Source organism: Gorilla gorilla, chromosome 19 (assembly GCF_029281585.2).
Source record: "Gorilla gorilla gorilla isolate KB3781 chromosome 19, NHGRI_mGorGor1-v2.1_pri, whole genome shotgun sequence".
Classification (NCBI taxonomy): Eukaryota; Metazoa; Chordata; class Mammalia; order Primates; family Hominidae; genus Gorilla; species Gorilla gorilla.
Window position 1 is genome coordinate 16,105,610 of NC_073243.2, and position 11,024 is coordinate 16,116,633.

Below are 11,024 nucleotides of genomic sequence, written 5' to 3' on the forward strand. Positions count from 1 at the left end.
GCGGAACGTTTGATGTGAATATTTTTTAAGGTACAATCCCGTGAACAGAAAGGACCAAGTTGAATTTAAGGGAGTTCAGCCAAGCTCTTTCATCCAACACTGTGACCCTGATCTAATAATCGGTGCTCTTTGCTTCAATTCTCCAACTCTAACATACCTGGAAAAGTTAAAACGGTGAATATCTACTGATTACTAGTTGCTGGAAGACGTAATATGTACGCATTTTGAGTTCTTTGGAAGAAAGATGCTAGAGAAATGCAAACAATGAAATATTAAAGCATGGCATGACAGGTCTGCAGATATGAGACTCTTTTTTTTTTTTTTTTTTTTTTTGACACGGAGTTTCACTCTTATTCCCCAGGCTGGAGTACAGTGGTGCGATCTCGGCTCAATGCAACCTCCGCCTCCAGGGTTCAAGTGATTCTCCTGCCTCAGCCTCCTTAGTAGCTCAGATGACAGGCATGCACCACCACACCCGGCTAATTTTGTATTTTAAGTAGAGACAGGGTTTCTCCACATTGTTCAGGCTGGTCTCGAACTCCCAACCTCAGGTGATCCACCCACCTCGGCTTCCCACAGTGCTGGGATTACAGGCGTGAGCCACCGCGCCTGGCCGAGTCTCTTTTAATAGACTCAGATATTTGACATTTCAAAAATGGAGAGTCAAGCTTTTTCCTATTTTTGAGCACAGAATCACACGGCAGTCCAGTTGCACAAGAAGCGGCCGGGACTCGCCCAGCTGTGACATCCATTTGCTCACTTAGCCCTCTTTAAAACACTCACTGAGAAACAAAAACAGACCGAGCGCGGCGGCTCATGCCTGTCATCCCAGCGCTTTGGGAGGCCGAGGCAGGTGGATCACGAGGTCAGGAGTTCAAGACCATCCTGGCTAACACAGTGAAACCCCGTCTCTACTAAAAACACAAAAAATTAGCCGGGCGTGAGGGCGGGCACCTGTGGTCCCAGCTCCTCGGGAGGCTGCAGCAGGAGAATGGCGTGAACCGGAGAGGCGGAGCTTGCAGTGAGCTGAGATCGCGCCACTGCACTCCAGCCTGGGTGACAGAGCGAGACTCCGTCTCAAAAAAAAAAAAAGTCAGGGTTCACAAAGATTCCAAATTCATAGCGATTTTCCTTGAGTGTCTTGGAATACGCATAAACGGTAAATTCAATGCAACACAGAAAACTCAGCACCTTGGTGGTTCACACCATGCACCACTGGGAATCCAGATCATGAAGAAAGAAAACACATCCTGGCCGGGCACCGCAGCTCACGCTGTGATCCCAGCACTTTGGAAGCTGAGGCGGGTGGATCACCTGAGGTCAGGAGTTCAAGACCAGCCTGGCCAACATGGTGACAAGCTGTCTCTATTAAAAATGTAAAAATTGGCCAGTCACAGTGGCTCACACCCGTAAGCCCAGCACTTTGGGAGGCCAAGGCAGGCGGATCACCTAAGGTTGGGAGTTGGAGACCAGCCAGACCAACATGGTGAAACCCCATCTCTACTAAAAATACAAAATTAGCCGGGCGTGGTGGCACATGCGCCTGTATTCCCAGCTACTCGGGAGGCTGAAGCAGAAGAATTGCTTGAACCCACGAGGCAGAGGTCACGGTGAGCTGAGATGGTGTCATTGCACTCCAGCCTGGGCAACAAGAACAAAACTCCATCTCAAAAAAAATAAAAGAAATACAAAACTTAGCCAGGCGTGGTGGCTGGCGCCTGTAATCCCAGCTACTCAGGAGGCTGAGGCAGGAGAATCGCTTGAACCTGGGAGGCGGAGGTTGCAGTGAGCCGAGATCACGCCACTGCTCTCCAGCCTGGCAGAGCGAGACTCCATCTGAAAAAAAAAAAGAAAAAGAAAAAAAGGAAAGAAAACACATCCTATGCCAAGCCTGTGCTCTCCTGGCCAAAATGAAATCATGCAGGAAGGATCCCACCTAGTTCACAACGGGACGAGCTGGAGCCCTGGAACGCTGATCCCTGTCAGGAAAAAGGAAGATCCCCAGGGGCTTATTCACCCCCAACCCCAGCTGTGCACAAAGCCTGTTTTCTCAAATGTGTGCACACATTACAACACCTTCCCAACAAAAGGTAGGAATATTTTAAAACGTAGCATCAGGGCCGGGTGCGGAGGCTCACGCCTATAATCCCAGCACTTTGGGAGGCTGAGGCGGGTGGATCACAAGGTCAGGAGATCGAGACCATCATGGCTAACACGATGAAATCACGTCTCTACTAATAATACAAAAAATTAGCCGGGCGTGCTGGCGGACGCCTGTAGTCCCAGCTACTCGGGAGGCTAAGGCAGGAGAATGGCGTGAACCCAGGAGGCAGAGATTGCGGTGAGCCCAGATCGCGCCACTGCACTCCAGCCTGGGCGACGGAGCGAGACTGCGTCTCAAAAAAAAAAAAAGGTAGAATCAAATCAGTGACCCTAACTTCCAGGGCTTGCCTCTGTGCTCTGCTCACATTCCAACCCGTGTCAGAAGACAAATCGATCAGCAAGACCTGTGGACGGCTACTCAGAGGCAGGCCTGAGCTGCTAACTGGGAGATGAGTACCAAGCCAGCAATGCCTACATGTCTGAGCAAACCCATCCCGCAGCATTCCGGAGCTGGGACGGGAGGCAGGCCCACACTAGAGGTGGCGTTTCTACAGCTCCAGAGATGGGCACCTTCCATTTCCCACGTGAAACAGCGGTCTTTCAACCTCTACACCGCCCAGAGTTAAGCAAACAGGGTCAGCGGAAGACACACCTAATCGCTTTGGGAAACCACAAAATGATTGCTTTGTGCATAATTTCTCTCAAGAAGAGTGCCTGATCATCTTTAAGTTACAAGGGTGACTTAAAGGGTAACTTAATAGTAACTTAAATCTTTCCCAGGCTTCGTCGATCAGCAGCAGTCTGGAGCGTCACTGGCAGATAGAAATACAGAGCTCAGTAAGTATCAGTAATATCCCGGGACTTTAAGGCACAGTATTTGTTGTTTCATTCTTCTAGGTCTTTCTTCACAGTTATAATCTCTTATGGGGCAATTTTTTTTATTTAATTTTTTTTTTCCAAGACGGAGTCTTGCTCTGTCACCCAGGCTGGAGTGCCGTGGCACGATCTCGGCTCACTGCCAACTCCACCTCCCAGGTTCAAGCGATTCTCCTGCCTCAGCCTCCCGAGTAGCTGGGAGTACAGGTGTGCACCACCACACCCGGTTAATTTTGTATTTTTAGTAGAGATGGGGTTTCATCATGTTGGCCAGGCTGGTCTTGAACTCCTGACCTCAAGTGACCCACCCACCTCGGCCTCCCAAAGTGCTGGGATGACAGGCGTGAGCCACAGCGCCTGGCCGTTGTAGGGCAATTTTTTTGACACCTTCATCAAATCCCCTTGTATGCTTGTAAAAGTCATTGGTTTGAAAAGTTTAAAAATATACCTCATGCCGGGTGCAGTGGCTCACGCCTGTAATCCCAGCACTTTGGGAGGCTGAGCTGGGCGGATCACGAGGTCAGGAGATCGAGACCATCCTGGCTAACACAGTGAAACCCCGTCTCTACTAAGAATACAAAAAAAATTAGCCAAGCGTGGTGGCGGGCGCCTGTAGTCCCAGCTACTCAGGAGGCTGAGGCAGGAGCATGGCGTGAACCCGGGAGGCGGAGCTTGCAGTGAGCTGAGATTGTGCCACTGCACTCCAGCCTGGGGAACAGAGCGAGACTCCATCTCAAAAAAGTATATAGATATATACATAGATATATAGATATATAAATATACCTCATAACCGTTTTACAGTTCAGTAATGTGATAGATTCCCAAGGCTCAAGCTATGAAATGAATGACTAAACTTAATGATCATTTATCTAAACACAATAATAGCATTTATTGAGCACTCACCATATGCCAGGCACGTGTATATTATCTCCCGTAGCCTTTACACAATAAGGCAGGTGCTGTTATCACAAATGGAAAAGGAACGTGTGGCACAGAGATGTACAGCGCCTTGCACAAGGACACACAGCTAATAAATGGCAGAGCCGGGGCGTGAACTCAAGCAGAAGGACAAAAGAATCTATATTTTTAGCCATGTATTAGACTGCCTTATTATGCAGAGAAAAAACAAAGAGATTAAAAAATATATTACAAATGATGGAACAAGAAAAAGCCTCTCAAGGAACATTGCTCTTATTACTTCATTTATTTATTTATTTATTTATTTATTTAATACAGGGTCTTGCTGTGTTGTCCTGGCTGGAGTGTAGTGACACAAACATGGCTCACTGCAGCCTCCACCTCCTGGGTTTAAGCAATCCTCCTGCCTCAGCCTCCCGAGTAGTTGGGACGACGGGTACCCACCACTGTGACCAGCTAATTGTTATTTTTTGTAAAGACAATATTTCACCATGTTGCCCAGGCTGGTCTCAAACTCCTAGGCTCAAGTGATCCCTCCACCTTGGCCTCCCAAAGTGCTGAATTACAGGTGTGAGCCATCACATCCGGCCTGCTCTTAACCGGACTGTTGTCCTTTATTACTAAAAGATCGGCCCAAGTCCTAGAAACACAGTCACCAGTGGGAGCCTGTCCTGGCTGGTCCGGGCTTCTTATGAAGAAGGCAGAAAAGCCTAATTTTCAAATCTGCACCTTTTGGCCATCTTTTCCCACCTTGAAAGTGAATGCAAAGAAAAGATACAGTGGTGTCACAGCAACTGCTCTCTTCCTGGCTGCAGTGTTTGGATTCAAGGAAGAGTGGCAGAGCTGGAGTTGTAAGACTGTTGAGGTTGCTACCAAATCCTGTCCCACCCATAGGGCCAAAGGGATTCAGATAAATTCTCAGCCAAGCTTCTCATTGAGTCTGAACTGAAAGAACCACCCAAAGCAGCCAGAGTGAGACTTCACTTCCCCTGGCTGGAGCAGGCTGACCAGGGATACCGGACCAGGGTCCCCTGATTCTGCAGACTTTCTCTTCCCCTTTGTCATGCAGGAAGTCCTGGGGCCACACCAGAGCCTCACAAAACTGTCCAGAGGAAGCCAGTGGTCTGCACCCTTGGATGTCAGTGCACCCACACTGACCGTATGTTTTTGATCAGGCATCCAGCCCAGACAAAGTTGAGCTCTGCAGCTTTAAAACCAAAAGAGTGCTCACTTCTATGAGGCTGAAGTGGATCCGGGAGACGGACCTCTCCAGTCTTGACGAGTGAGTAACATACTAATCCAAAGGGAAGACCAAATCCCCAAAGTCCAAATTTCACCACCTCCTGACTATCGATCACATTCCTTCTCTCTAGAAATCTGAAAATCATCTACCAACCTACTTATTAAAACAAGTCTAACTGCCTTAACTTCAGGATTATAGATTTGCTGCTGAAATTGTTATAAATGCTCTCAAAGTTCTATTACCATCTAATTACAATTTATGCACAGCTATATAATAATGTGTGTTTTGGAAGCTGAAATAATATGTGTTTTGGAAGCCAAAAAAATTAAGCTTCAATTACTTTTGTACCTACCATGACAACAGGCAGAAACACGACAATTTTGTATAAAGAATGTTTTTTTAAATTTTTGTCCTTTTTTTTTTGGTGTTTTCTCACAGTTCCTGTCAAGGTGAGAGGAACCAGGCAAAATGCAGGCTTAACGTATATGGTCATCCCCAGGTTTTTTTTTTGTTTTTTTTTTTGTTTTTTTTCTGAGACAGAGTCTTGCTCTGTTGCCCAGGCCGGAGTGCAGTGGTGCGATCTCGGCTCACTGCAAGCTCCGCCTCCCGGGTTCACGCCATTCTCCTGCCTCAGCCTCCCGAGTAGCTGGGACTACAGGCTCCCGCCACCACGCCTGGCTAATTTTTTGTATGTTTAGTAGAGATGGGGTTTCACCGTGTTAGCCAGGATGGTCTCCATCTCCTGACCTCGTGATCCGCCCGCCTCGGCCTCCCAAAGTGCTGGGATTACAGGCGTGAGCCACCGCGCCTGGCCCCAGGTTTTTTTTTACTATATAAAGGAGAAATTAATAAAAGAAAAAAAGAAATACCACATAGCATTTTCTTTCCCCACCATAATTTTTCAGTTTTCTTTAGAGAGATGCCAGCCAATAACTAATTAGAACCATACCCTTTGTTATCCCAATGGGAAGAAGTATACGCATGGGCTTAAAGAACAAATGTTAATGAGAACTTAAAAAAAAATTAGCAATCTGGAACTCTGGTTTCCCTTCAGTGTAAAACAAAATTCCCTTCTCTAGAGTTATTTTTATCGTTGGTGAAACGACACGGACAGAGTCCATCAACAAGACGTGTTCACCCATCCAGTGCCCTCAGCTGGGAGAACTCCGGCTCTTCACTTGTTCTGATGGTGAAATTAGCATCATTAGCTCATGGGCTTCTAAGCACCCTAACTTCAAACGAGACAAAAACTCAGTTACAGAAAAGGCATTCGTTCCACATCTCTTTGGTTTCAAGGGGGAAAATAATTCCTTTTTTTTTTTTTTGAGACAGAGTTTCACTCTTGTTGCCCAGACTGTGGTGCAATGGTGCGATCTCGGCTCACCGCAACCTCCGCCTCCCAAGTTTAAGCGATTCTCCTGCCTCAGCCTCCCTAGTAGCTGGGATTACAGGCATGCGCCACCAGGTCTGGCTAATTTTGTATTTTTAGTAGAGACAGGGTTTCTCCATGTTGGTCAGGCTGGTCTGGAACTCCCGACCTCAGGTGATCCGCCCACCTCAGCCTTCCAAAGTGCTGGGATAACAGGCATGAGCCACCGCGCCCGGCAATAATTCCTTTTAAAATCAGCACATAGCTTTTGTAATTTCCAAGAGTATGTGTTCCATAAGAAGGACAGCTGGAGTCTTTTTACCTGGTATATATCCCTGAGAAAGATCTTGAGTGGTTTGTTCACAACCAAGGAAAGAAACTATCTCCTTGAAAACTGGACTGGTTTTAGAGAATAAAGTATAGGATGTGAGTCAGAAAAACTCTGGGCCAAAAAATAAAATGTTTAAGATGCTAACGCACCAGGGTTTGGGCACGTCCAGCACTCTCAACGGTATTTTCAAATGATAGTCTGCCCTGTGTCATCCAGGTTCTCATCATGGAGGAATCAGCAGGTCCAGGCTAGGGCCACAGAATACTTTTTGTCATGCAAAGAGTCTGTCCAGGGTATAGAGAGCCAGCCATGGCCCATGTCCTATCAAATATTCTCCTTTTTCGGAAAAAGCTCTAAGCATTTGCAAAACATCTGTTTGCTCCATATTTTTACTATCCAAAAAATGTATTTCCTCTTCAGTAAAAAACACAACAATAGGCTGTTAAGCCTGTAACATTTTACCATAATTCTATGTTTTCAAAAGCTAGAAATCATTTGTATTGCCGGATAAGGACATTATTTTAAGTAGACTTTAGTCTACAACAGAAACTTGCCGTAACAATGAAAATCTTTTTTGGCAAATCACTTTCTGAACATTATTTCTCCACGAACGTATCACAAAAACCACCACCAAGGAAAACAAAGGATTCTCGTATTTGGAATCAAAAAGTACTGGCCATGCATATTCATACTATATCACGCATGTCAATCAAAATGGGCAAAATAACCTAAAAAGCAGTAAAAATGCCAACTCTTGCCTCTGAGTGGTTAGTGAACCTATGGTTTCCCAATGTGAAATTTACAAACTGCATCGGATCAACTGTATTTCATACTTCAAATCTCAAATCTCTACCTCACACTGCTTCGGGATGGATGATTTACTCAAGACATTTGGGGTCACATAAGCCTTTTGCTCCCAGTAAATCTAAATCATGCTTCTCAACAAGATTCTGCACATATAAAAGGAACACGTGGCACGCCTCGCCATGCTCCCCAGAGGAAACTAAACGCCCCCAGAATAGCCCTTCTGTCCAGTCCAGAAACAGGCTTTCCTCAAAAAGGGAAGGGGGCTGGATTCACACGTTGCATCATATACACTCACGAAGCAACAGCGCTCCAAAACTTTTTCTGACTCCATTCATTACAAAATGCCCTGGATGTGCTTTATTATCACAGAGACAGACATCCTCACCCAAGGGACACACTCAGAAACCCAAACTCAACTCGGCAGCAAACTGGGAGACACGAGAAGTTGACAGCAAAGTATCCATTTCCCCAAATCCTCCTTCTTCCAGTCAGTGTGCGTCGATGGAGTCAGCTCAGCCCTTAACTCGAAGACCCCGGGAACACAGGGGCCACCACGCAGCTGAGCTCTGCACAGCCCGGGCTGTTCCCGCGCCCGGGAGGCGTCTAGGGAGGAGGCTTGGACGGCCAGACAATGCAAAGCTCCCCGGTGGCCGCGAACTCAGCCTGGGGCGGGGGAGGCGGGGGCGGGAGACGGAGCCGTGAGTGCCCTTCTCGGCCACAGCCACGGCCACGGTCACCGGCCGCCTCTCCTGACCTCGGCCTCGGCCCCCAGGTCCCCGGTCCCCGGGGAAGGGGCTCCGGGAAGGCAGGTTTCTCCCGGAAAGAAAGGAAACGCGCTGGTTCGGGCACCACGGGCGGGGGGCGCGCGCCCTCCCCTCCCCACTGTGGGAATCCGCGGGGGTCGGCGGCGGAGGCAGGAAGGGCCTGGCGCCTCTGCTCGCGGGTGAGGGGGTCGCGGAACCGGGATCCCCGAGCGCAGCCGCCCCCACCCGAGGCTCCCAGTGTGTGCGGACGGAGGGGCTCGAGCCGGGGTCCCGGGGGCCGAGGGGGGTCCAACTTTCCAGGGCGGGCGCAGCGCAGCACTCGAACCAAAGAGGGGTCCTGGGATGAGGGTGCGGGCACAGCGCGGAGAGGGAGGGGAGGGCAGAGGCGGGGACGGCGGGGTGGGGGGCGGGGAGAGGACAGTGGGTCCGGGGGCGGGGGACTGGGGGCAGGGGTCGGGGGGTGGAGGGCGGGCAGGGGGACAACGGGGTTGGCGGAGGGCAGGGGTAACGGGGGTGGGGGGCGGGCAGGGGTAACGGGGCTGGGGGGCGGGCAGGGGCCGGCGAGGCCCGCGCAGCTCACCTTCCTGTGCTTCTCCTTGTAGGGCAGCGCCAGCCACGGCATGTCCCGCACGAAGTCCTGCCACTGCCGCTGGTCCTGGTCCGAGGACACGAAGACGATCTCCAGGCGCCGCCGCGGCTCGGGCTCCGCCGCCGCCCCGGCCCCCGCTCCCGGCCCCGGCCCGGCCGCCGCGTCCCCCCGCAGGCGCCCGTAGAAGGCGGCCAGGCTGGCGCTGAGCTGCGCGCAGGGGGCGCTGAGGCTGCAGCCGAAGTAGAGACCCAGCAGCGAGATGCCGCGGGCGCCCAGCGAGTGCACGTCCACCTCCTCGCCGCCGCCCGTCACCAGCTTCTCGCCGAGCAGCTCCTCCAGGAAGCCCGACATCCTGGCCCACCGCAGGGCGGGCAGGCGGCTGCGACCCCGCTCCACGGTCCGCGCGGCGGGAGGAGGCGGCGGCGGCGGCGGCTGCAGGCGCTGCGGAGAGCGGAGCCCGGCCCACTAGGGCCGCCCACGCCACGCCCCCTCCGCGGCCCGCGCCACGCCCCTTCGGCTGCCCTCGCCACGCCCCTCCGCCCGCCCTCGCCACGCCCCGTTTGCGGCCGGCCGTGGCCAGAGCTCTCCGCCCAGGCGGGGTCCGCCCTTGCCGGCCGCAGTGCGCGGGGTGACTGCTTGGGCGAGAAGCCGGACCCGAAACGCCGCACTCTCCCTGGAAAGCCCGCGGCCGAAGTGAAGAAAGGAGAAGGGCCCGCTGAGCCGGCGCTTTCCTGGGCTGCAGCCCGGCCCGCATTTTCTCTCCTCCCCAGTTCTAAATTCCCTCCAGACCTCCAGGGATCCCGCCCCCTCCCCACGGAGCAATTCACCCTCTTCCTGTTCCTCCCCGGCCTTTCCCTCCTCCTCTCCCTGCACGAAGCCTGACCCTTAGGCCTCTCCGGGCCCCACTGACCCTGAGATGCTTAAAGACCCGCCGTCCTCACTGCATCAGGCCGGGCCTGGCTGGACACTGACTCCTCTGTGTGTTCCAAGCTGTTCTAAGGGGGCCGAGGACGCCCTCGCAGCTTCTGGTGGGGTCTGGTTAGGGTGCCAGGTCTCAGTGTGGGATTTCCGTCCAGGGGTCGCCGGAGTCTCTGCCCCCAGCGAATCTGTCTTCCAGCCCCACAGATGGATGCAAAGGACGCCGCGGGGCCTCCAGACCAATGCTGGCCGCGCTCCTGAATCTGCTCCATCCTCATGTCAAGTCTATGGATAGTTGAGAACATTTCTAGAGATTTTTTTTTTTCCCTACCAGCTGGCAGGATGCTCCCCGATGCTTAGGGAGAAGCTGGATTAAACAGGTGGTCTGGGCCGGGCGCGGTGTCTCACGCCTGAATTCCCAGCACTTTGGGAGGCCGAGGTGGGTGGATCACAAGGTCAGGAGTTCGAGACCAGCCTGGCCAATATGGTGACACCCCCGCCTCTACTAAAAATACAAAAATTAGCTGGGTGTAGTGGCAGGCACCTGTAACCCGAGCAACTCAGGATGCTGAGGTAGGAGAATGGCGTGAAGCCGGGAGACGGAGGCTGCAGTGAGCCGAGATCGCTCCATTGCGCTCCAGCCTGGGCAACAGAGCGAGACTCCGTCTCAAAAAAACAAAAAAACAAGTGGTCCGTGGCGAGTACTCTGGCCACGCAGCGCCTCCCCCCAACCCAACCCACTGGTGCACGAAGCAGGTGCAGATCCGGGCCCAGCCACAGTAACAGGCCGCCGGTGTGGATCAGCTACTGACGACTCAGCGAAAGTAAAAAAATAAAAGCTGAAAACCCGCCCCTGTCAGAGCTTCCACCGCCGCTTCGGAGGGTATTTCCTGTGCATCCATCGCCACCTAATGGAAAGAGTGAAAAATGAGGCCGACCAAACTCCATTTGTGAAAAGACACTGCCGGGACACCAGGCACAATGCTTTTATTTTACAGCAGCTTTCCACATACACAAATGATAGGACGCTTTGCGGGAGCTAATTTAAACCTCAGAATAGAACTTCAGGCTTCTGGCACAAAACGTAAGTGTTCACGTCGAAGGTT

At 51.8% G+C, this 11,024-nt stretch overlaps 1 protein-coding gene across 2 annotated transcripts in view; it reads right to left on the minus strand.

The window, feature by feature from the left end:
- Positions 1-9,465, minus strand: part of NXN (nucleoredoxin) — a 179,623-nt gene extending 170,158 nt beyond the window's left edge. Inside the window, exon 1 of one of the 2 annotated variants that reach the window (XM_055367082.2) lies at positions 8,992-9,465. In XM_055367082.2, the coding sequence (XP_055223057.1) occupies positions 8,992-9,351 (360 nt within the window). In that variant the 5' untranslated portion in view covers positions 9,352-9,465. The remainder of the gene's footprint in view (positions 1-8,991) is intronic. The other variant, XM_031003187.3, reaches the window with a different exon arrangement.
- Between the last annotated feature and the right edge of the window lie 1,559 nt (positions 9,466-11,024).